General features: G+C 37.0%; 2 protein-coding genes and 1 non-coding gene across 11 annotated transcripts in view; 1 reads left to right on the top strand and 2 right to left on the bottom strand.

Moving 5' to 3' along the window:
• Window positions 1-2,161, bottom strand: part of GOLPH3L (golgi phosphoprotein 3 like) — a 52,210-nt gene extending 50,049 nt beyond the window's left edge. For 3 of the 7 annotated variants that reach the window (XM_077985211.1, XM_077985073.1, XM_077985274.1), the window contains exon 1: window positions 1,855-2,045. Coding sequence is in view for 2 of the 7 variants with exons in the window: in XM_077985141.1 (XP_077841267.1) it covers window positions 581-610 (30 nt within the window). In the remaining 5 variants the exon portion in view is untranslated. The other 4 variants (XM_077985141.1, XM_077985005.1, NM_001257573.1 and 1 more) reach the window with 4 other exon arrangements.
• A 1,215-nt stretch (window positions 2,162-3,376) lies between these two features.
• Window positions 3,377-23,071, bottom strand: HORMAD1 (HORMA domain containing 1). 3 transcript variants are annotated; one of them, XM_015151704.3, is made up of 14 exons: window positions 22,929-23,071; window positions 20,891-21,035; window positions 18,667-18,730; window positions 18,130-18,166; window positions 16,012-16,032; window positions 15,724-15,750; window positions 14,111-14,178; window positions 13,472-13,623; window positions 11,770-12,026; window positions 9,454-9,520; window positions 9,292-9,368; window positions 8,477-8,560; window positions 5,276-5,347; window positions 3,377-3,593 (listed from the first exon to the last, which is right to left on the bottom strand). In XM_015151704.3, the coding sequence occupies exons 1-14, from the start codon at window positions 22,959-22,961 to the stop codon at window positions 3,513-3,515; spliced, it is 1,185 nt and encodes a 394-aa protein (XP_015007190.1). In that variant the 5' UTR covers window positions 22,962-23,071; the 3' UTR covers window positions 3,377-3,512. The 3 variants fall into 3 exon arrangements, with proteins under 3 accessions (XP_015007190.1, XP_028685119.1, XP_028685115.1); XM_028829286.2 differs by lacking the exon at window positions 5,276-5,347; XM_028829282.2 differs by lacking the exon at window positions 16,012-16,032.
• On the top strand, window positions 7,028-7,134 carry LOC114674836 (U6 spliceosomal RNA). The gene has a single exon (XR_003725922.2). It is a non-coding gene; the product is annotated as a U6 spliceosomal RNA (small nuclear RNA).
• Window positions 23,072-26,742: the final 3,671 nt, after the last annotated feature.

Here is a 26,742-nt window from a genome sequence, read left to right as displayed (position 1 = left end):
TCTCGGGAGGGAGTCTCGCTCTGTTGCCCAGGTTCGAGTGCAGTGGTGCGATGTTGGCTCACTGCAACCTCTGCCTCCCAGGTTCAAGGGATTCTTGTGCCTCAGCCTCCTGAGTAGTGGGATTACAGGTGTGTGCCACCACACTTGTCTAATTTTTGTATTTTTAGTAGAGACAGGGTTTCACCATGTTGGCCAGGCTGGTCTCAAACTCCTGACCTCAAGTGATCTGCCTGCCTGGGCCTCCCAAAGTGCTAGGATTACAGGCATGAGCCACTGAGCCCGGCCAAGTCTGCTGATTTTTTCTGCATAATCTATAAAGAAGGAGTGAATGTCCACCATTGTCACTCCTCTTTCACAAAATGGATCCCAAGTTAAGTAAGATGGAACAACAAAAAATTGTGAGCATCCAGCCCCAAAATGCATACAATAATTTGTATCTAATTTCTATAAACATTCAATGGTACTACATCATAAAACATACACAAAAAAATAGAAAGTAAAAAAGAATATGAAAAACTAAATAGAAATACATGTTCTAGATTTCCTTCCCATACCTTAATAACTCATTTCATATACTCACTTTGGAGATCACAAGTCTAGACAATAACATTCAGAAAATCATGTGTAGTAATTCCACAGTCAGTAAACTTAGCAGCTCTAGTCCTGGCTAGCCACATCTTGCAAATACACAAGGAGCTGCAAACAAAAATTACTGGCAAGAGAGTGTTGAAAGATTAACAAATTCTTTCTCAATTTTTTTTAAAAAAATCAAAGAACATGTCTTTTATTCTATGTACTACAGTCAAAAGAAACTGCACTAAATCATTTGTGATAAAGTTTATAGTTAGCATACTTTATTTTATATAAACCTAGATAAATCAGTTTTTAAGATAATATACAACAAGTATTTAAAATCAGCAATTATATAAAGGAGTATCTTTCTCAAGATCAAAATAATGGTATTTAATAGTTGCTATGACTAGACTCGTTTCTACTCCTCTAGCAATATTTCCCATTACTCCCCATAAGTACTGTTGCCAAACTTTTTCTCAAAAACGTCTCATGCTTTCTTTCTGCTTCTGCTCCTCTGTACTTGCTGGGGTCCTCACCCTTTTCTCTTCCTCTCTACCTTCTACCCATTCTTTAAAGGCCTTGTGAAGGCCTTTAAGTGACTTCCTCTTTTCTATTACCTACATGTCTCATGGCCACTCCCTCAGCTGTACTTTCACAGAGCTTTATTTATACTCACTTCCTTTAAAGTATTTATTATAGTCTTTCTCTTGGTATAGCTGTCTCTCAACTGTAAACTTCTTGAGAACAGGGATATTGTCTTCTTGGGTTTTTATACTCTCCATAGCAACTAGCAGTGTCTTTAACGTTGTAATTGCTCGATAAATGTATATTGATTAACATGAATACTCAGAAGTGCATGTGAACATTTAAAATAGAAATACAAATGAAGTGAGCTACAAAAGGTTTTTTGTACAAGGGTATATTTCAAATATTATTTGTTATGGGAGGTGGGAAGAAGAGCGAAGGAGGAAGAGAACCATGAAATAAATGCTTAAGGGCACTAAGCCTATCTGGCACTGTGAATAGGGACTATTTCCTAAATCAATCCAAGAAACTTTAAACCTTCGCGGGGCGGGGGTGGGGGTGAGGGGGTGGGGCGGTTTCTTTGAGAAATTAGTTTCACCTGGACATTTACTAGTTAAAAATCCTACTTGAAAGAAAACAAATGGCCCAAATGAATAAAAACCTTTTCCTCCCCATAAAATAATAATTTTAAAAATTAGAGGTTTTTTTGGGGGGTGGGGAAGGGACGTTAGGAAATGTAATTTTCTCGTTGCTTACCTGATGTTACTCCTGGGTTATGGCTGGACGCAGGCTGTAGCTTGTGCTGTATTTTAGGGGGCCACCTGTTCCCCCCACCCCACCCCCGTCCTAGTAGGTGAAAAACTTCCACGCAGAGAGCACAAACTTCCTGATCCTTCGATGCAGAAAAGGAATAACACATCAGCTTCCTCAGGATCACTAGGCAACCTACCTTGGTGTTTCTTCATTGGGCCAATCAGAAATCACCAAGGTTGAGTCCCGCCAATCGGAGCTCATGGTGGGAGGCTCTCCCCCCAGCTATTCTGTTGCGATCCAGACAAACACCACCAAAAGGAGGCAGGTTTGCGTTCAACCTGACAGCTGGTCAATCCAATGAAGAAACCTTGGTGGAAGAGAGGAAAGAGGGCTGCGCTCCCCACCCCCATTAAACCAGCCAATCCAGGCGCTGAGTGAGCTAACACGGACTGCCAATCTCCAAAGGTTTCTGTTGGTCAATTTCAGTGTAGCAGGTGTGTTGCTGTAGTAGCATACACTGGGACAATTAAGTGAGATGTGTTGGGATCCAAGCACTACAGCTAAGAATAAATAAATATTTTTACATTGGTTGTTTCTGGCAGTCAGTTTATCCTTGACTTGACTGTTCCAGAAAAACATGATCTGGGTCAGTTTGTGTACGTTTATATGGTTAACCTTAAACAGGATGAATACATTTCTACCATCGCATACCTACCAGCATTCCCTATAGCGCTTATTAATGGCAAACCCATGGATAGTGTATGTTTTTGGAATATGGCTGCTGAAACTACAAGAGGCAAAGAGACCAAGTTTTAAGTCTTCCTTTTTCTAAAGCAAAGAAAGCAGGCAAGGCTGGAACTAGCTCCCAGGTTTCTCATGAAAAGCACAGCATTTTTCATACTACCACTCAAAAATTCTAGAAAGTGTGCTCAACTCTTCTTGCAAAAGTAATAGCTACCAAAATCATCTAAAAATTAGTATTCCCTATCCCCCCATCCTTCTACCAGCCTTTCAAATGAATGGAGCCATATTTCCTGCTACTTAAATAAAAATTAGAAGCGATGAAACGGCCTACGTACTGAACAATATTTTATTTATGCTGCAAAAAATGCCATACTTTAAAAATCAGTCTTTTTGTCCTGTAAAAAAAGTATAGTAAAGGTAAAGCACTAATTTTTAAATTGTACATTATATATTAAAATATTAATACATTATATCAAAATATTGAAGAACATTGTTTTAATAACAGCACAACGACAAAAGAGCCAGTTAAATGGTATAATTTTAACATAAGTAAAAAGTGAATCCATACCAAATTTTAATACCAAAGCAAACATTACTGTTTAGAAAAATGACATTAGAGGGCCTTAACAGTATGTATTTAATGGAAATATCAAGTAGATAATGAACAAAATCAATTTTCAAATTTTACTTATTACAGAATCAATTATGACATTTGTACTTTTGGTTTTATTCGAAAGTTCTGTTGGATTTATCTCAAGATTAAGGACCACAATATGACGGCCAGCCAAGAACTTAATTTTAGTGTACAAACTGCTTTAAACTACATACACATCTTCAGAGTTAGGGAAATATAATACAGGGTCCTTCAGTTTAAATGTTGAGAAGAACTCCACAAACCTGCAGAAGAAAAATAATTTTTATATATGTTCCTTTGGTTCACTAAACTTTCTCCTTTTTGGCACTGACTCTTGACTAGAAGAATCAAAGTGATGGAGGACCTGTCAAAAGAAAACAACTACTAAGAATAGATACTTTCCTGTTTAAATGTCTTTAATTGTAAATTTTTTCATGTATCTGAGATTTCTCTCCTTTTTAAAAAAAAGTATGCCTAGCATACCTAGCATAACTATATCTGGGTTTCTTAAAAGTAGAGTAAAATTTATTATTAACATCTTCCAATGGCTGCTGAAAGTATGCACTTGCAAAATGTATAATCTTCAGTAGGGTTGCTGTAGTAGTGAGAAGATAGATTTAACATTGTGTCCTCAAAATAGCCAAATATTTCAGAGGAATAAGAAGGGAAAAAGATTTAAAAATGAACTACAAATAGAAAAACATTCTACCTTGGAATCATGTAAGATTTAAATCATGTCTTGCTTTTGTACTCTTGGGATGTTAACATTTGAGCTTTAAAAGTAGTCTTAAGTTTTCAGTTGTCTAATTCTAACTTACTAATAATACTAAAATATCTGGTTGGAAAAATATGCATAATTATCTCAGAAATGGCAAATACATTATCTGATTTGGTAAAATAAGGTTCTAAACATGAAACAACTATAGGGTTTAAGTCAGGAAAAGATTTTTTTCTCCAGAGGTACTAGGATGAGACCCTATATTTTTAGGGAACACATGTATTTAGTAACTTGTCTTCCTTCTACTTCAGTTTTGGTCTCTAGAAAGCTCAGATCAAATTTGTGGCCCAATTTCAGTTCTATATAAACAAAATTGCCTTAATATTCTTGTATTGTCACTTTCTCATTCTACTTATATTTTTCCTGGCACTGATTTTTTTTTTTTTTTTTTAAGACGGAGTCTTGGTCTGTCACCAGGCTGGAGTGCAGTGGCGCGATCTCGGCTCACTGCAACCTCCACCTCCCAGGTTCAAGCGATTCTCCTGCCTCAACCTCCCAAGTAGCTGGGACTACAGGCATGGCCACCACGCCCAGCTAATTTTTTTTTTTTTTTGTATTTTTAGTAGAGATGGGATTTCACCATGTTGGCCGGGATGGTCTTGATCTCTTGACCTCGTGATCCACCTACCTCAGCCTCCCAAAGTGCTGGGATTACAGGCGTGAGCCACTGCGCCCAGCCGATTTTGATTTTATATTATAAATTCCTCCGATTACTTAAAATCATTCATGGAATGAGACAGGAGATGTTTACATGGAAAAAACTAATAAACCAACATAGGGCATCTTATTTCAAAATCACCTCGATTTTTAAAACAAAATATACTTAAACAAAATTTGAATATCAGAGCTCTCAGGTACATTGAGAGATATCAAATTCATCATTTTAAATTTAATCTGTAGGCCGGGCGCGGTGGCTCACGCCTGTAATCCCAGCACTTTGGAAGGCCGAGGCGGGCGGATCACAAGGTCAGGAGATCGAGACCATGGTGAAACCCCGTCTCTACTAAAAATAGAAAAAATTAGCCGGGCGCAGTGGCGGGCGCCTGTAGTCCCAGCTACTCGGGAGGCTGAGGCAGGAGAATGGCATGAACCCGGGAGGCGGAGCTTGCAGTGAGCCGAGATTGCGCCACTGCACTCCAGCTTGGGCGACAGAGCAAGACTCCGTCTCAAAAAAATAAATAAATAAATAAATAAATAAATTTAATCTGTAGTAATGATATTCTGATACTTGCCATTGTATTCAAACTATACATTATCATAAGACTTACTCTTCTCCCAGATTCATGTTGACTTCTCTTCCGATTTTCTTTGGAAGATTTTACTGGTTGATTTCCATTTGCCTCCACAAAGATAGAATAATTACTAATTGGTTATTTCTCAAAGAACAGCCAACACTTGATTTTTCAATCTTATGCAACAATATGCAATATTTATGTATTTATTTATTTAGTTTTTAGGGACAGGGTATCCCTCTGTCACCCAGGCTGGAATGCAGTGGCACCATCATGGCTCACTGCAGCCTGAAACTTCTGGCCTCAAGTGATCCTCCTGCCTCAGCTTGCCAAAGTGCTGGGATTACAGGAATGAGCCACAGTGCCCAACTGGATATACAATTTTTTAAAAAAAACAGCTTTATTGAGATATAATTTAGATACTATATGATTCACCCATTTATAAGTGTATGATTCAATGATTTTCAGTACATTCAGAGTTGTACAATCATCACCACAATCAATTTTAGATCACTTTCATCACCCTAAAGACAAACTACATATCCCTTAGCTATTGCTCTCTTATTCTGCCATCCTCCCACCAGCCTTAAGACTGTCTCAATAGCTTTCCCTGTTCTGACTTTCAAATGAATGGAATAATATGTGGACTTTTGTGAGTAACTTCCTTTAATTAGCATGTTTTCAAGGTTCATCTAAGTTGTAGCATGTATTGGCACTTCATTTTTTTTTATGGCTGATAGTCAATTGTATGAATATACCACATTTTTTTATCCATTAATCTGTTGATGTATATTTAGGTTTTTCCCATCTTTTGGCTATTGTGAATAATGCTGTATATATAGTTATTAAAATGAATATTGGAAAATGACTAATGATTAGGTGTCATATAACTATTCTCTGAAAGGACAGACTTCTTTTCTGATGCTTGAAATGACCTTTCCAGTGATAATTCCTTAGTATATATAATAATGAATATTTTCATTTCTTGCCCTTTTCTAACCACAATTCAGTAATAATTCTCAAAATCAGGAGTACACTGGCTCAGAGTTCATATCCAAAAACATGTGCAATTTCAGAAATAAATTTATGTCCCCAAAGCATCTTAATGTTACGTTACAAGGAGATCTTGCTTAATAATTTTTAAAACGCTAGTCTCTATCCCTATATCCTAGTAAAGGTTATTCATCCCACATATAAACTGGATAGGATGAACATTTTGCTTCTAGAAGTAGTAAATCTTGACATTCCTTTATCTTTTGCTTTCATGAGCATACTCATTTGAATGCTGCCTTCTGCCAGTTCTAACTTCCCATTGAGAATAGGGGTGGAGGAAGACACTTAAAAATGGCACTATAATGAGTAGTGTTCTGATAAATGTTTAATAACCAGCTCTAGGAGAGAAACAAACCCTGAGGCATTTGCTGATTTCTGTGCTGTGAATACTACCAACATATCCAATTTAAGCTACCAACATGATATCTCTGAGTGAGGAGTTGGGAAGAAATGTTCTAGTACACCACTAAACAGTGAGCTATTTATTTCCTAAACTTTGGATATTTTATGTGTTTTACAGAATGCTTTTTCTTCACCCCAATGAACCTTTGAGAGTAATTTAAAGGTCTAAAATCAAATATGAATTTTGATTTAGTATAATTCATACCAAAAGCTAAAATAAAGTAGTGATTTTTTTCCCTTAAGAATATGAGATTCATTTTATGCAAGTTATATACAAAATATTGTTTTGTAATGTCTTATTAACAAGAAACTCAATTTATAAGATTAAGCATGGTGCTCACTTCAGCAACACATATACTAAAATTAGAATGATATAGAGAAGATTAGCCTGTCCCTTGCACAAGGATGACATGCAAATTCATGAAGCATTCCATATTTTTCAGAGTGAACAGAGAACCTACAGAATGGGAGAAAATTTCCACCATCTATCCATCTGACAAAGGCCTAATATCCAGAATCTACAAGGAACTTAAACAAATTTACAAGAAAAAAACAAACAGCCCCATTAAAAAGTGGGTAAAGGGCATGAACAGACATTTCTCAAAAGAAGACATTTATGTGGCCAACAAACATATGAAAAACACTCAACATCACTGATCATTAGAGAAATACAAATCAAAACCACAATGAGATACCATCTTATGCCAGTCAGAATGGTGATTATTAAAAAGTTAAGAAACAATAGATGCTGGCGAGGCTACAGAGAAATAGGAACACTTTTACTCTGTTGGTTGGAATGTAAATTAGTTCAACCATTGTGGAAGACAGTGTGGTGGATTCTTCAAAGACCTGGAACCAGAAATACCATTTGACCCAGTAATCCCTTTACTAGGTATATACCCAGAGGAATATAAATCATTCTATTACAAAGATACATGCACCTGTATGTTCATTGCACCACTATACACAATAGCAAAAACAGACTCAACCCACATGCCCATCAGTGATAGACTGGATAAAGAAAATATGCAGCTATAACAAGAAATGAAATCACGTCCTTTGCAGGGACATGGATGGAGCTGGAAGTCATTATCCTCAGCAAACTAACACAAGAACAGAAAACCAAACACCACATGTTCTCGCTTATAAGTGGTAGCTAAACCATGAGAACACATAGACACAAAGAGGGGAACAATACACACTGGGGTCTGTCAGGTGATTGGAGGGAGGGAGAGCATTAGAATAAATAGCTAATGCATGTGGGGCTTAATACCTAGGTAATAGATTGATAGGTGCAGCAAACCACTATGGCACATGTTTACCTATGTAACAAACCTGCATGTCCTGCACATGTATCTTGGAACTTAAATTAAATGAAATTTAAAAAGAAAAAAGAAAGATCAAGCATGGGAACATTCTGGCATTCTAGGAAATTTCTCTGGGAGTCTGGATGATAGTATCATTTCTTCCCAAAACCTTTCCTGGGTCCCTCTCTTTAATATACCTTCAGTAAAATTAACCATTCCTTTCTTTGTGCCTATGTAGCCTATTCAGACTTCTATAACGGCTCTATATCATTGCTTGTTTATTTCCAGTTACTAAACTTTAGCTAAGACCAAGAAGTATGTGTTATTCAGGTTATATCCTAAGCACCTAGTAAAATACCTGACACATAATAGGTACTTAGTAAATATTGGTCTAATAAATGAATATTAAAATAAACTCACATATGGGGGAGAATTACAAGGTTAGAACGGAAAACAAACCTAAAGAGATATTTACCATTTTATTCTGAAAGACTTTTCCACTTCTTGTTTTGCTTTCAGACATATCAAGTTCAGATGTTTTGTTGACTAACTGCTCAACCTAAAAAAGAAAAGAATTACAAAAAATATAACTTAGTATAACAAAACCTTTTCATAACACAATAAATGGAGTCCAAAAATTTAACCACATAAAATTTAGGGTCTTGTTAAGTTAAAACCAATAATTTTGAGTTGGTTCATACTGTACAAAAAGCACAAAAGTAAAGATAGTGAAACTGACACTTTACATAATTGGCCAACCACTGAACAGAGAAAGTACCAAATAATCACCAGGCATCACCCTTCCAGAAGACCAGAAATTTAGTCTACTCATTTGAGAAATGGGCTGGGCAGAGGAAGGTAGACAATCAATCATCAATCATGTTATTTCTAAGTTCATATTACCTACATCTCTTATTTCAGGATTTTACTATATTTGAAAAGGAAAATAAAACATGTATGCTCCAAGGCAACACAAATGTATTATATATTCCATTTATAAATATGAAGCAGGGCGGAATAAATAACTGCATAAGATTCTATCTAGCTCTGAAATTCTCAGATTCTACCAATAGTATTTAGGTTTATTACTAAACAAATTCACCAGTAATATACCCAAAATTCATCAACATATAATTGCCAGATTTAGTTGTTAGTTAATAATAAGCATTCTAAATATTGAATTTTATTCTAAAAGACCTGGAATAAGAAAATCTGAAAAATAAAAAAATAGCATATAAGCAACTGTCCTTTGAACAAAACAAAAGTGAGATGGAACTATCAAGTTTATACCTGAGAATGAGAAATGGAAAGATCTGGACTTTCTTTAGACCTCATAATTTCATCTTCCTCACAAACTAAACTTGGTTCTGTAAAAAAAAAAAAAAAAAAAAATTAAACAGGTATAAAATTGAGTTGGAAGTGAGTTAATGTACATTTTTATTAACTTCCTACCTCCAAGTTCAGAAGATGCAGGGTTTTTTTCCTGTTCTTCCATTTTAGTTTCCATGTCCAAATCATCCTATATAATTATGTGAAGAAAAAAATGGACACATTTCAAAAAGGAATTAAAACAAGTGAGCAGAAAGCATTTATGAACGAATTTGTTTCATGTGAAGGCTAAATACAATATAAAACTACTGGCTGGGCATGGTGGCTCATGCTTGTATTCCTAGCACTTTGGAAGGCCATGGAGGGAGGATTGCTTGAGACTAGTAGTTCCAGATTAGCCTGGGCAATATGATGAGACCTTGTCTCTATGAAAAAATTTAAAAAATTAGCCAGGTGTGGTGGCATGTTTCTGTGGTCCCAGCTACGCAGGAGGCTGAGGTGAGAGGATCGCTTGAGCCCAGAAGTTTGAGACTGCAGTAGCTGTGATCATCCCACTGCACTCCAGCCTGGGAGACAGAATGAGACCCTGTCTCAAAAACAAACAAACCAACCAACCCAGGCTGGGCACAATGGCTCACACCTGTAATCCCAGCACTTTGGAAGGCTGAGGTGGGCAGATCACTTGAGGTCAGGAGTTGGAGACCAGTCTGGCTAACATGGTGAAATCCCGTCTCTACTAAAAATACAAAAATTAGCCAGGCATGGTGGCACACGCTTGTAATCCCAGCTACTCAGGAGGCTAAGGCAGGAGAATACCTTGAACCCAGGAGGCTAGCGGTTGCAGTGAGCCAAGATCTGCCACTGCACTCCAGTCTGGGCAACAGAGCAAGACTCTGTCTCAAAAAACAAAACAAAACAAAACAAACAAACCAAAAAACCCCAAAAACCTACAACTACCTTATACTTGCTAGAAATAAAAGTGTTCCTAGAATTACTATCAAAAGGCAATTTATTAATCCAAATAAAGCATAAAATACTATTTTTCTTTATTTTGCAGGGTTGCTTTAAGGACAAATCATAAAAATATACAACTTTTGGTCAGGCGTGGTGGCTCATGCCTGTAATCTCAGCATTTTGAGAGGCAGCGGTGGGCGGATCACCTGAAGTTGGGAATTCGAGACCAGCCTGACCAACATGGAGAAACCCTGTCTCTACTAAAAATACAAAATTAGCCAGGCATGGTGGTGCATGTCTGTAATCCCAGCTACTCAGGAGGCTGAGGAACAAGAATCACTTGAACCAGGGAGGCGGAGGTTGCGGTGAGCTGAGATCATACCATTGCACTCCAGCCTGGGCAATAAGAGCGAAACTCTGTCTCAAAAAAAAAACAAAAAACAAAAAACAAAAACAAAAACAAACAAACAAACAAACAAAAAAAAAATATATATATATGCAATAAAGACTCTTCAGCTCAGCCATGTTATGGTAAAAATAGCAACAGGTTTAATGTCTACATTACAATTATTGTTCCCTTTGTGATACATGTGAAAGAGATTTAAATATTTTCAAGAATGCTACAAACACCTCAGCCATATTTGTTATAATGCAAGACTGGGATTTAGGTCTTAGAAAAAAGTTTTTTTTCTTTGACTGAATTGGTTGAAAATTGATTGAATTTTCCATGTGTAAAGATGTGGTCAGAGAGCCTAATCAGAATAGTGAATCTCTGTACATAAGTATTGTAGTCATAACTTAGAATAAATTGAGACAGAGAAAACAAGAGAAGTGAGATTAAAGGATATAATGTTAATGCCTGAAAGATTAAAGCAATAATGACTTTCACATTTGCTGGAAGTAAGGCAACTAAAAAACTCTTTTATACTTCTATTCATCCATTCACTCGACTAATACTTAGGATGCACTAACTACAAATTCAAGTGCTAGGCACAGGATGATTAAAAAGTTGAATAAGATACTTCCTGACTTCCAGGAACTTCCAGGCTGCTTCAGAACAGTTACTTTCCAGTCCCCAGAGAAATTCAAGCACAGGCTACCTGAACACTTAATAGGGATGTCGTAGAAAAGATTCCATCATTAGCCAGGGGTTGGACTAGTGCAATGCTTTTCAAATTATGCCCTAGAGTCCGAGGGGTTTCCTCAGAGTCCACTATGAAGGTAAGTGACATATGGAGTGGCAGAGCCTTCAGGAACATTCCCTGCTTCAACCAGAATAGTCGTGCTTTTAAGTTCTAATATAATGTTTGGACTAAATAAAAAGTTTTAAAACCATAGGCCTAGACTTTAAGGACCCTTCCAACCTTGAGTTCACGATTATAATAGAGAATTTACACAAATGTTAATGGGAGCTATAAAAAAATCTTCAGAATTGAGTAAAGCATTTGTTATTATTGTTCTTTATAACTCTCGAAATACACTTACACTTGTATAATGCTCCTGTTCATCTTCTACATCTTTGTCCCTCAGGATTTTTTGAAATGGTGTTTTTATTTGTTTTGGTGATAGTATAGTTGAATCAATATTTTCCATTCGTTCTCTCTCAGTGGTCACTTTTACTTTGAAGATGTGAAAAGGTGTTGAGACTTCTCCCACATTTAAATACATAGGCTCCCCTTCAAATATAACTCCTTCACAATCACCATCCTTAAAACCAGGAGGCTGGTAATCTGGGGGTGTAACTGCAAAAAAGTAAGTGTAAACCGTGCTGTTCATGAAATTAAAGAAAATATTATTATTATTATAAAAACACATGCAGATTGCAGGTATTTCAAATAGTATATAAGGGCATAATGCAAAACATAAGAATCACTCTCCTACTATGTCCAAGTCCCCATTTTAATCCCTGAAGGTAAGCTTTGTTTTCTTCACTTGACTGTCTGTGACCTTCGGTAAATTTTTTTCATCCCTGATTTGATTTTCTCATCTGTCAAATAGTGAAAATAATAGTACCTACTTCACAGGGTCATTGTGGGAATAAAATAAAGTGTTGTAAAATGTTGAGAACAGAACTGGCACATAGTAAATACTCAATAAATGTTAGTTGTTATTTTTGTTGCTTTATGTTCTTCTAGAAGACATGCATATAATAAAAAATATTTCATATTTACATAGGTTTTAGGAATTACATATATAAAATTCCTTTAAAAACACAAATGAGATCATACCGTTCCATATCTAGCTGGTTTTAACTTAATAATATATCTTGGATAATGTAATTTATCAGCACCTTCTTTTTAACAGCTTGTGTAGTATTCTATTATGCAGATGGACCATAATTTATTTACTCAGTCCCCAATGAAGGATACTCAAGTTGTTTCCAGTTTGTTCCTATTTTAACCAATGCTATAATCAAAATCCTTATATATTTGCATATTTGCACAATTATATTTTCAATATATTTTTCTCACTATAGAATTTCTAGATTAAAGATTTAAAATTTTGATACTGCCAAATTGTCCTCTAAAAATGTAGAACCTGTATACAGTCCCTCAAGTGTATAAAAGTGCCTGCTTGGCCGGGTGCGGTGGTTTGTGCCTGTTATCCCAGTTCTTTGGGAGGTCAAGGTGGGTGAATCACTTGAGATCAGGAGTTCAAGACTAGCCTGGCCAACACGGTGAAACCCCATCTCTACTAAAAATACAAAAATTAGCCAGACATGGTGGCGAATGCCTGTAGTCCCAGCTACTCAGGAAGTTGAGGCAGGAGAATCACTTGAAGCCAGGAGGTGGAGGCTGCAGTGAGCTGAGATTGTGCCACTGCATTCCAGCCTGGGCGACAGAGCAAGACTCAGTCTCCATAAAAGAAAAAAGTTCCTGTTTCCCCACATCCTTATCAATAATGGATTAACACATTTTACCAATCTGATAAGTGAAAACTGTTAACTCATTGTTAAATTTATTTAATTGAGTGAGGTTATACTTCACATGGATTTATTCCTATCACTAGAGAAGCATCTATTTTAAAGCTTAATTTTGCAAATCTTTCTTTTTAAATAGTGATATTAAATGTAAATTTTATAATTTCAAAAAATTTAGGTGCTAAAAATATTTGGAATGGAAACCAATTGCTTCAATAATAATAAAACATAGGTACCAACTGAAACAGGATGTATTGCAAATAGTACCTTCATCGTAGTAAAAAAGTTTCATGGTCAAACAAACATCATTAGGTAAAGGCCCCAGATTTTGCATTAGGATATAAATCTTGCGAATGAGGAGAATGCTTGCTTTCTTGGTGTCGGTAGATGACATGCTAGATTCATTGCTTTGGTTTTTACTAGAAGAGAATCACATATTAATTTCTTTTATAAAACCTGTGGCTTCTAGTATCATAACTTTACATTTTAACTATTTGAGATTCTTATTTCTATTATAGCATTAAGCTGTTAACTTGAAAGTTACCATGTGTTTTAATGTCACTATTATAAAATTTTAATATTAATATAATTGCTAGAAATCAATAACTTAATTTTACTTAAATGCATTTTACATAAAGTGTTTAAAGAAAGCAAATAATGTTTTAAAATTGTATTTCTATATTTCTAATCACCTAAGTTCTCTTTCCACAATTAAATTGCTTATAATTAACCACAGAATCTGGCTTGAAGCTACTCCAAGTCACCACTCCATTTTGCATAGCCACATCTTGATGGTTAATTGGGGATGACCCTGCAGTTTCAGAATGAATCCTGAAGTTTAGCTATATAGCATTAATATGAATAAGTGGTAATCTGTAATACAAAAAGAAAACTATAGAACAATACCTTATGAAGTCCATGAGTGGTCCATTATTGGTGTATTTGAATTTGAATTGGTAACATTCTGAAATTGTCTTAAATAGAAAATATTGCAGTTATGTTTCTGATATTCAGTACTAGCTGCTAAATAGCTATATTCTGTTTTGTATGACTCAACATTTAGTCAATACTTTTTTTCTGCCATATTAATCCCTATTGGTCCATTGAAGCTTTTGATTCCTCGTGTTCAGTTTTCATGGTTTGGGTATGGGGCTTCAGTCTTGGAGAGACATCTATTTCCCAACTCATTTTAATGTATGTTATTTATACCACATGGAAGGAACTCCTTAGCAGGCAGATATGGGAGGCAACATACCTCAGCAGAGTGGCTAACACAGGGCTTAAATCTTTGCTATACTGTAACCACAGGCATGCCACTTAAGCCTTAGTTTAAGTTTTAGTTTCCCCAGCTAAAAAAGGGATTAAAGACAGTATATATCTCATTGGTAGTTGTGAATAAATATTCACAAATGGGATAATTTATACAGGGTACTTTATAAAGTACCTGACATATAGTAAACATTCAATAAATGTTGTTATTGTATCAACAAGGTTGCTAATTTACTGATTGAAAAAATGCACAATTATAAAACATATGAAAATAAATGAACATTTTCTGAACAATCAATTAGTTTTCTGAACAATCTATTAATTCACAGCCTTTACCCAAATGATCTGCTTTGTCAGCATGGACACATATTAAGCATTAATTGCAGGCGTGAGTATCAAAGAAAAGACACATTCTCAGCCCTCCTGAAGCATGAAAACTTTTATTGCTTTCTTTATATTTCATTGCTTACATAGTGATGTTTTTAAACATCTATTATTAACACCAGTTTAAATCTACCTCTCCTTGACTGAATGAAACATTATAACAACTATAGCCTAATGGGTAAACACCCAAATCGTGAACTGGCCTTCCTAGGTTCAAAACCTGGTTCTGCCTCTTCTGCCACTATGACCTTAGGCAAGAAATCCCTTGTACCTAGATTTCCTAATCTGTAGAGTGGAGATGCTAATAGTGGTCACCTCATGAAAGCTGGGATGAATAAATGAGATAATGCACATAAAGCCCCAAAGAACAGAGCCTAATATAGAGTAAGCACTCAGTAGATCTTTCCCCCTTGTTTCTTATCTTCCGGTTTTCCCTTTCATGTTCTCCCTTCTCTCCTTTAATTGTAAGATAAATAGTTAGCCATGACTGAATTGGGATGAATATTCTAAGTTTAAAGATGACTCTCTTACTTTCCTAAAACTCAAGCCCTTTCATAATTCTAAAATATAGTATAAAAAATACTGTAAAGAATTAGACGTCAGGAGATTTAAGTTATTTCTGACAGTTTGTAAGCTTTGAGGCCTAAGATCAGTCACATAATCTCTGTCATGTTAATCTGTTTAAAGGTAACAATCCAAGCCCTGCCTTACCTCAGAAGAGTTTTATGAAGTTCAAATGTGAAAATATACATGAAAGTATATTGATTAAAGCATAATTAAAAGCATAAGATATTCTTATATTATGTTTTATATTCTTTTTAGATATTAGAGGCATTATGTTTCATTAGTAACTCAAGCACACTTACCTGAGGATCTTCTGGGTTTGTGTATACCTATTTAAAAACAATTTACAATTGAGTTATCTAAGGCTAAGTATTCAAGAGCTAAATTAAGATGTTTAGACTAAACTTCATGGGAACTCAGCAAAACAAACAAATAAAAATGACCACCCAAAATATTACTTTTTCATTCCATTGAATAGATCAGTTATCGAATAATGTGGCATAATCAATTGACAGTTTTAGTGTTATTTAATTAAGTAAGGCCAAAGTTGGCAGCATTTTAAAAAGAACACACAATTTAAAAATACTTACAGCTAGAACAACCATCCTTAGCTGAAATACAACAAAGAACAAAAATCTTACTTGTAGTCTACAAAATATTTTTTCATTATGAATCATAAGAATTCTTTGTCCTATTTCAACATGTATTCCTAATAACAAATAATCATTGCAGATCTTGACTGCATAAGATCAATGCCTATAATGCAGGACCTTACATATGCTTCCCTATCCCCTGAAATCTGTTGCTAGTAAAATCACTGATGACTGAAATTCATGTCAGCACTTTATTTCATTGATGTAAGCAAAAAGGACATTACTGCCAGTTATAAGGAAAAAAATATATATTGTGAAATAACACAATATATGTGTTATACCGAAAACAATGAGAACTGATTTTGAAAAAAGAAACAGCCGAGAGTTCAGGGCCCCAGGGAGGAAGTTTTGGAGACCATAGGAAAAGAAAATCGTAGAAAGTAATTTAATCAAATGATCTGCCAAAAATCTAAGAGTCATCCTTGATTCTGATCTTTTCCTTATATTACACAGCCAGTCCATCAACAAATCCAATCAGTTCTACTGCCAAATCCATTCTGAATCTCCTCTCTCTGCTATCATGGTCTAAGCAACCATTATTTCTCACCAGTACTACAGTAATGGCCTAGGTGCTATTCTCCTTACTCCCAATCTTATTCTCCTTCTACAGCAGATTCTCTAAGTTGTGGGCAACGTGATTTAAAACATTTTTTTTTTTTTTTTTAAGACAGAGTATCACTCTGTCCCTCAGGCTGGAGTGCAGTGGCATGATCTCAGCTTACTGCAACTTCCACCTCCCAGGTTCAAGTGATTCTCCTGCCTCAGCCTCCTGAATAGCTGGGATTACAGGCATGCCACCACGCCTAGCTCATTTTTGTACTTTTAGTAGAGACAAGTTTTCAACATGTTGGCCAGGCTGGTCTCAAACTCCTGACCTTAGGTGATCCACCTGCCTTAGCTTCCCAAGGTGCTGGGAGTACAGGCGTGAGCCACCGTGCCTGGTCTAAAACAATTTTTAAATGTAAATCAAATATTACGTTTCTACATATAACCTTAGAATGGCTTTTCTTTGCACCTAAAATAAAATCCACTGAGTGCTCTGGCCGTGCTTATCTGCCCAGGCTCATCTCATGTTATTCTCCCCCACTGCACAATTGCCCTCAGTCATATTGGCCTTCTTTTTGTTCCTGGAACTCTCTAAACTTCCTTCTAATTCTTTGCATTAGCTGCTCTGCTGGGAATATTCTCTCCTAAAATCAGTGCCTAGCTGGTTTCTTCTCATTCAGGTCTCTTAAATGTCACTTCCTCAGAGAAGCTCCTATGACCATCCCATCTAAAGTTACCTTACCTTTCCATTTACCACATACTTTTGCTAAAAATTTTAATGGCATTTAACATTATTGAAAAGTATATGATTTGTTTTATTAACTACTTGTTTTCCTACTATACAAGGGACTCTTTTTGTTTTGTTGATCACTGTTAGCTTAACCAGTTCCTACCTAGAAGAAATGCCTAGCACATAACAGGCGCTCAATATTTACTACACCTTAATGGGGAAGGTTAGGAACCATAAATAAAAATTCATCTTCTTCACAATTAGCCTAGTGCTGGACTTCATTATACATGTTGATACTATATTATACTAAGTATGCAAAAAGGCTTACAATCCATCTTAAAACCTTCTTAATTTTGCTAATTCAGAATTTGTGACTATTTAACCTAGATTATGTGGAAATTTATTTTTGAACCCTAATAAGGAAATAATTTATTAAATTATTACTATAAACAAGTTTGTAGAGGGCATGTGAAACTAATGAATAAATTATTTGAAAAGACTCTTTAATTCATTAATTTTTTATAAGTTAACATGTGTTATTAATACAAATAAGTGTTTAAAAAACTAGCTTGGAAAGTTTGTTTAGTATTAATTCCATTAGCTTTAAATGACTTGATGATTAGTCTTTAAAATATTCAAATGTTTAGGCTGAAATCAGTAACTCAGACTGACTTACACTCAAGTTAGTTCAAATGAATGTTTTACTACATGATGATACCAGTTAGATTTGTAGATCACAAACTATAGAAAAAAAAGGATAGAGAGATTGCAAGACTTACATATTTTTTCTGTAAAGCATCATAACATCCTAGCATCCTAAAAAAAAAAAAAAATCAAGGATTCATTTTTAGACTGAATGCATTTCCAGAAAAGAGTTATTTTCATAAATTTCCATATTATCTCATTACTAAATAATACAAAAATGTCTTATTAAAGCTCCCTTCTTATTAACTAGCTTTAAACAAGACAAAACATAAAAAAACAATGTTGCAGAAATGTAAAATGATGGACAGGGATGGAAGGGAAAATACAAAATGTCTGACAGCTATTTGTGGGGAACAATAATAAAATAAATAAAGCCTGCTTGCATGGGGCATAAAATAAAGGAACATTTATTTTTAGAATTTATTTTTCTAAATACCCAGACTTCAAGGAGAGGAAAACGTCAGTGGAAAACTTAATGACCTACAAAAATGCTATCTAGTATTAAAGGGTGATTCACTAAAATTTGGTTAAACACCAAAAGGTATCCAAGGTACAAAAAAAAGTAATATAAGCAAAAATAATTTTCTCTCTTTAGGTATTCTGTTACTTGCCATTTCACTAACTGTGTGGATCCTGGGCAATTTTTATCTTCTCTCAGTATTTTGACACAAAGATCTAAACACAAAAAGATGAAATATAGAGTTACTTAAGAAAAGTAAACAACTAGAAATTTTAAATGAAGTTTATTTTCTTCAGCTGTGTATTACAGGTAACTTATAATTATAATAATTATTATTTTGAGACAGGGTCTCACTCCATCACCTAGGATGGAGTGCAGTGGCATGATCTCGGCTCACTGGAACTTCTGCCTCCCAAGTCAAGCCTTTCTCCCACCTCAGCCTCCCCAATAGCTGGGACTTCAGGTGTGCCACCATGACCAGCTAATTTTTGTATTTTTCGGTAGAGAGAGGATTTTCTCATGTTGGCCAGGCTAGTCTCGAACTTCTGACCTCAGGTGACCCACCTGCCTTGACCTCCAAAAGTGCTGGGATTACAGGCGTAAGCCACCGTGCCCAGCACAGGTAAATTATTAATAGCAATAATTAATACCCAGATGATTAATATTATCAATGTAATTGAAGAAAGGTTATATGAAAGTAGTCTTTTAATATTTATTATAAAATGCCAGCATCATAATTAGGATGCAAGTTGATGGGTACAAAAACATTTCATAAAAAAATTATGGAATCCATAAAATTAGATATGTTGCTTCCATGCCATTGTTATACAAGGATCTTAGAATCTTATCCCAGTAAAATACTTGTAAAGGCCAAGAAGTTAACTGGCTATCAAAAACAAAGAGGCCTGCAAAGAAGCAACATGTAACACAGTGGAAAAGACTGAGAGTATCTCATATTCTCAAGTTCCTTATTTGAAAAACAGGTATTTGTAGGACTGTTATATGAATTAGCAAGATATCGTACATAACATAGTGCTTACCATATTGCCCAGCACAAAACTGGTGTACAATATTATGCATGTATAATGTACTGAGAAATAAGTTATTATTGTAGTATAAACTGGCTGTATTATTATTATTATTATTATTTTAATTAAAAAAATAGAGATGGAGTCTCCTTATGTTGACCAGGCTGGTCTTGAACTCCTGGCCTCAAGTGATCCTCCTGCCTCAGCCTCCCAAAGTGCTGGGATTACAGACATGAGCTTCCACGCCTGGCGCTGGCTGTATTTTTACTTCCTTAAAATAGCACAAGAACATACACTACTGCTATACAAAGTTATAAATAACAGAATGTTTTCTATCGATTTCTTTCATCATTATAAGCATAATTTCAGGTAAAATTATACTTGAGAAACTGAGGAAAAATTTTATGATTAAGTGCTTCTAAAGGTGTTGAATATATGTATTTTAAAACCATTTAGGTATCCAAACAAAAACATGTACATCAATGTGGCATTATTCATAATAGCCAAAAAGAGAACCCAAATGTTCATCAACTGGTAAAGGGATAAGTAAAATGTGGTACAGCCATACAATAGAACATTATTCAGCAACAAAAAGGGATGAAGCACTTATCCATGTTACAATATGGAGGAACCCTGAAAACATGCTAGTTGAAAGCCAGTCACAAAGGACCACATTTTTTTTTTTTTTTTTTTTTTTGAGACGGAGTCTCGCTCTGTGGCCAGGCTGGAGTGCAGTGGCTCAATCTCAGCTCACTGCAACCTCCACCTCCCGGGTTCAAGCAGTTCTCCTGCTCAGCCTCTCAAGTAGCTGGGACTACAGGCATGCACCACCATGCCTGGCTAATTTTTGTATTTTTAGTAGACACGGGTTTCACCATGTTGGCCAGGATGGTCTCTATCTCTTGACTTTGTGATCCGCCCTCCTCAGCCTCCCAAAGTACTGGGATTACAGGCGTGAGTCACTGCGCCTGGACAGGACCACATTTTATATTATTTCATTTATATGAAATGTCCAGAATAAGTAAATCTGTACAGACAGAAAGTAGATTGGTGATTGCCTAGGACTGGGAAGGTTGAGGAGAAGTGCATAGTGGCTTAATGGGTATGGAGTTTCTTTTTGGGATGAAGAAATGTTCTAAAATTGACTGTGGTGATCCTGTACAACTCTGGGAATTTATTGAAAATCATTGAAATGTACACTTTTAAACAATGAACTGTCAGGTATGTGAATTGTATTAATAAAGCTGCTATTAAAATAAAATTTCTAAGTCAAAAATTATAGTTTTAGAGCAAACAAAAATAAAAATATCATTTTAAAATAAAGCTTTAAAATAAATATTATATTACCATCTAGATATCTTGTTCCATAAGCGCATTCTGGGAATATTCCTCTCAAATACGTGATACAGGATACTGAAACTGCTAGGAGCCTCTTCACTAACACCAAAGACTGGTGTTCAGTTGATATCTTATTGGGAAATACCAGTGCACTCTAAAATTCAAGGGAAAATAGAATACTTTATTTAAATTTATTAAAAATAAAGTAGTTTCTCTTAACATAGATCTAATTTTGTATAAGCATAGTACTCGCCCCAAGAATTCCTCCCTATATTGATTAGTAATCCCCCAAAAGTCACAGCGGGATGTAAAATGTGAGGGTGTTTCTAGGATAATAGCCTAAAGGACACAAGCAAAAAGTACCTAAAAATCTTTTTAATTTTTTAAATTTTTTAAAAAATTGAGACAGGGTCTCACTCTATTGCCCAGGCTGGAGTGCAGTGGCACGATCATAGCTGCCTACAACCTCAATTGGATGCAAGTTGATGGACACAAAGTATTTCATTAAAAAAGTATAGGCCAGGTGCAGTGGCTCACACCTGTAATCCCAGCACTTTGGGAGGCTGAGGCGGGAGGATCACTAGGTCAGGAGTTCAAGACCAGACTGGCCAAATGGTGAAACCCTGTCTCTACTAAAAATACAAAAAATAGCTGGGTATGGTGGCGGGCGCTTGTAAATCCAGCTACTCCTGTAATCCCAGCTACTCGGGAGGCTGAGGCAGGGAATTGCTTGAGCCCAGGAGGCAGAGGTTGCAGTGAGCCAAGATTGTGCCACTGCACTCCAGCCTGAGTGACAAAGTGAGACTCCATCTCAAAAAAAAAAAAAGTATAGAATAATTATATGATTCTTCAGATTATATTCAAATATATCAAATACTAGTATTTTGAGAATGAATAAAACAAATATTAATAGTGGCTGGTATTTTAAAAACACCTTTTTGGGACACCCATATAAACTGTTTTTCAGTTTAATGGTTTTTAGTTTATTCACAGAGGTGTGTGTGCAACAATCACCACCATCAATTTCATAACATTTTCTTCACCCCAAAAAGGAAACCCATACCAATTAGCAATCACTCCCTGTCCCTTATCCCATCCCATGTCCCACCCACTAGGCTTTCTGTCCCTATAAATTTGCGTATTGTAGACATTTCATATATGACATTTCATATATCCTCGCACAACCTCTAAAGTAGCTGAGACTACAGGCATGCACCACCATGCCTGGCTAAAGTTTTTTTTTTTCTTTCTTTCTTTTTTTTTCTGTAAAGATGAGGTCTCACTATGTTACCCAGGCTGATCTCAAACTCTTGGGCTCAAGCGATACTCTCACCTCAGCCTCAGCTCAAAAAGTACCTAAAAATCCTAAGAATACCCTTGCAGATTAACTGCCTGTAAATGCATAATACATGGATAGATAACATTGATTTTTCTCTTTGGTCACTGAGTAGGTTTAACAGAGATTAAGTGTAATGCAAAATCCTATACAAAGATAACAAACGCATATTTGTCTCTGGGTTACAAACATTAATTTTCTTTTTGAGACAGAGTCTCACTGTTACCCAGGCTGGAGTGCAGTGGTGCTATCTCGGCTCACTGCAACCTCCCCTTTCTGAGTTCAAGTGATTCTCCTGCCTCAGTCACCCTCATAGCTGGGATTACAGGCGTGAGCCACCGCGCCCGGCCGGCCTCATTTTCTTATTTATTTATTTTTATTCTGCTTATATATTGAACATTCATATTCTGGAGGTGGACCACTATGACCAATAATTTCATCAAAGCAACAAAGCAGTATTCATTAATATCTAATGTAAATTAAATGTGAATGAGCAATTTAATTCAATGCAGCAAACATCCAATAGAACTTTCAATTAATTCAAAATACTTTAGCAAATATCTTCATTTCTTAAAACATGCAGTTTCCTGGTATTATAAAACCCTCAAATAGTTGAGCCCTAACTTCCAAATGTAACAACAGAGTAGCTGAGACTTCAAGAAACAATAAAAGTGGCTACATTAAGATATATCAAAATACAAGAAATCATACCATGGGAGTCCTCTGCAGCTGGGCAGTGGCCATCTTCTTCTGATAAAGTATTTTCTTTAATTCAACCTTGTGACACAAATACAAGCTTTAACTTAGAGCTCATTTTTTTTCTCTAACATTTCAGTTTACCACATATAAAATTCAACAGAATTTTATGTGAATAAATTTGAATTTCTTTAATTAAAATAACATCTTCAAAAACATAGAGGTCGATATTGCAGTAGAACTATTTTGAGTAGGGTCCTGATTTGAAGCCATTTGACTAGCAAGTCTCAAACAAAAGGGTTATTAAGAAACTGTTTAAGAGAACTTTTTAAAAAGGCACAATCGGCCGGGTGCGGTGGCTCACGCCTGTAATCCCAGCACTTTGGGAGGCCAAGGCGGGCAGATCACGAGGTCAGGAGATCGAGACCATCCTGGCAAACACGGTGAAATCCGTCTCTACTAAAAATACAAAAAAAAAAAATTAGCCAGGCGTGGTGGCGGGCGCCTGTCATTACAGCTTCTCGGGAGGCTGAGGCAGGAGAAAGGTGTGAACCTGGGAGGCGGCGGAGCTTGCAGTGAGCCAAGATCACACCACTGCACTCCAGCCTGGGCAACAGAGCGAGACTCCGTCTCAAAAAAAAAAAAAGGTACAATCTTCCTATTTTTATTCCCTATACACATTCAAACACGGACAACATTGTACACGTAGGTATTCAGTAATAAAAAAACTGCCTGGCAAACCCTCTAAATTTTTTTAGTTTTATTTCTTTTTATTTTTCATTCTTTCGAGATACAGTCTCGCTCTGTCTCCAGGCTGGAGTGCAGTAGCGTGATCTCGGCTCACTGCAACCTCCGCCTCCCGTGTTCAAATGATTCTCCCGCCTCAGCCTCCCGAGTAGCTGGGACCACAGATGCCCACCACCACATCCAGCATATATATATATATATATATATATATATATATATATAATTATTATTTTTTTTTTTCCTCCAAGACGGAGTCTCGCTCTGCCGCCCAGGCTGGAGTGTAATGGCGCGATCTCGGCTCACCGCAACGTCCGCCTCCGGGTTCAAGTGAGTCTCCTGCCTCAGCTGGGACTCCAGCCGCGCCACCACATTCAGCTAATTTTTGTATTTTTAGTAGACACGGGATTTCACCATCTTGGCCATGCTGGTCTTGAACTCCTGACCTCGTGAACCGCCCGCCTCGGCCCCCCAAAGTGCTGGGGTTATAGGCATGAAGCACTGTGCCCGGCCGCTACTTTTTTTCTATTTTTAGTAGAGACGGGGTTTCGCCATGTTGGTCAGGCTGGTCTCAAAGGATCCTCCGGCCTCAGCCGCTCAACTTGGAGGGATTACAGGCGTGAACCACCGTGTCCGGCCCCAATTTCACTTTTCTTAATCAGACAATTCAGCTTGAAGAGTTTACTGAAGAGGCAAACTTCATGGAGGAACCTATTTACGTTAAACGTTTAAATTTATTCTGACAAATCCTGAATTCGCCGTCCGTACTCACCCGATCTCAAGAACCTCTGTTGACAAGTAAGTGGCTATACATTTTTCTCGCAAATGTTTTACCACTAAGACCTTAAGAAACTTAAAAGTAGGGGGAAGCTGACAGAAAAAGAGATTAAAAAGTAAAATATACGCGCGCACACACATATATACACACTAATATATATTACATTACGTCTGAGGGGCGGGCACCGGAGACCAGAAGAGCTGCACGCGGCTGCACGCGCTCTGCCCGATGCGCATGCGCTTTCTTTCAACGGTCACCCGCTGGGGCGCGACAGTGACTTTTTGACCCCCAGTTGAGGTCACCTTTCCCGCCAAAGCGCAGCGCAAGGCGCACTGGGAGCCTCAGACACGGGAAGGCTCAGCGCCACGTCTCAGGCAGGGAAAAGTCACACAGAAGGGGGAAGGTTAAAGTAACTGCATGTGCAGTTACTGAATTTGATTGTTTTCTGACTTCTGATTTTCTTTCTTTTCTTTCTTTCTTTCTGTTTCTCTCTCTCTCTCTTTCTCTCTGTCTCTCTCTCTCTCGACGGAGGTTTGCTCTTGTAGCCCAGGCTGGAGTACAGTGGCATGATCTTGGCTCACTGCAACCTCTGCCTCCAGGGTTCAGGCGATTCTCCGGCCTCAGCCTCCCAAGTAGCTGGGATTACAGGTGCCCATCACCACGCCCAGCTAATTTTTGTATTTTTAGTAGAGAGGGGGTTTTGCCATGTTAACCAAGCTGGTCTCAAACTCCTGACCTCAGGTGACCTGCCTCCCTCGGCCTCCCAAAGTGCTGGGATTACAGGCGTGAGCCACCACACCCGGCTGACTTTTTATTTTCTTATTGGAACTACTACAAATTGCACTCCCACCTTCCAGTCTCCTGTGTCTTCAGGAAACCAGTTGCTTTAGCAGTCTTCTACTTAGCTATTTCCACTGCGTTATGTCATTGGGGACAATGGATAGCTTTGAATGTAATTTGTCTTTTTGAGAAATAAAATAAGATCAGATTGGGTAGGTATTAATAGTTGGAGATTATTCAGTAGTACAAGCTTCTTAGTTTACAGGTTATTATATATCCAAATACATTTCTTACCAGTGTAAACATTCAATTACAGGCATACCTTGGAGATATTGCAAGTTCAGTTCCAGACCATCCAATAAAGCAAATAACACAATAAAGCAAATTACACAAATTTGTTAGTTTTCCATGTGTATAAAAGTTATGTTGGCTGGATGCGGTGGCTCATGCCTCTAATCCCAGCACTTTGGGAGGCTGAGGCGGGATGATTGCTTGAGACCAGAAATTGGGGATCAGCTTGGGCAACAAAGTGAGACCCTGCCTCTACAAAAAATAAAAAAATTAGGCGGAGGTAGTGGCACACACCTGTAGTCACAGCTACTCAGGAGACTTAGGCAGGAGGATCCCTTGAGCCCAGGAGTTAGCAGTTGCAGTGAGCCCTGTTTGAGCCACTGCACTCCCGCCTGGGCGACAGAGTGAGACTCTTGTTTCAAAAAAAAAAAAAAAAATTATGGTTACACTCTTAATATCTTAATGTATTTATTGTACATATCTTATGCTTACTGTAGTCTGTTGAGTGTGCAGGAGCATAATGTCTAGAAACACAATGCACATACTTTAATTTAAAAATACTTTATTGCTAAAAAGTGCTAATGATCATCTGAATAATCATCTTTTTGCGGGTGGAGGGTCTTGCCTTGATGTCAATGGCTGCTGACTGATCAGGGAGTTGTTTGCTGCATGTTGGGGTGTTTGTGGCAATTTCTTAAATTAGGACAACAATAACATTCACCACATCGATTGACTCTTCCTTTTACAGAAGATTTCTCTGTAGCATGTGATGCTATTTGACAGCATTTTACCCACAGTAGAAATTCCTTCAGAATTGGAGTCAATCCTCTCAAACCCTGCTGCTACTTTGTCAACAAAGTTTATGTAACATTCTAAATCCTTTGTTACCATTTCAATCTTGTTCCCAGCATCTTCACCAGGAATAGATTCCATCTCAATAAATCACTTTCCTCAATCATCCATAAGAAGCAATTCAGCCGGCAGTGGTGGCTCATGCCTGTAGTCCCAGAACTTTGGGAGGCTGAGGCGGGCAGATCACAAAGTCAGGAGTTTGAGACTAGCCTAGCCAATATGGTGAAACCACATCTCTACTAAAAATACAAAAATTCGCCAGGCATGATAGCACGCCTGTAATCCCAGCTACTAGGGAGACTGAGGTGGGAGAATCGCTTGAATCCAGGAGGCTGAGGTTTCAGTGAACTGAATCATGCCACTGCACTCCAGCCTGGGCAACAG

The sequence above is a fragment of the Macaca mulatta genome, chromosome 1 (assembly GCF_049350105.2).
Source record: "Macaca mulatta isolate MMU2019108-1 chromosome 1, T2T-MMU8v2.0, whole genome shotgun sequence".
In the NCBI taxonomy this organism is placed as follows: Eukaryota; Metazoa; Chordata; class Mammalia; order Primates; family Cercopithecidae; genus Macaca; species Macaca mulatta.
Note: the sequence above shows the minus strand (reverse complement) of the source record. Positions and strands in the feature narration are given on the sequence as shown.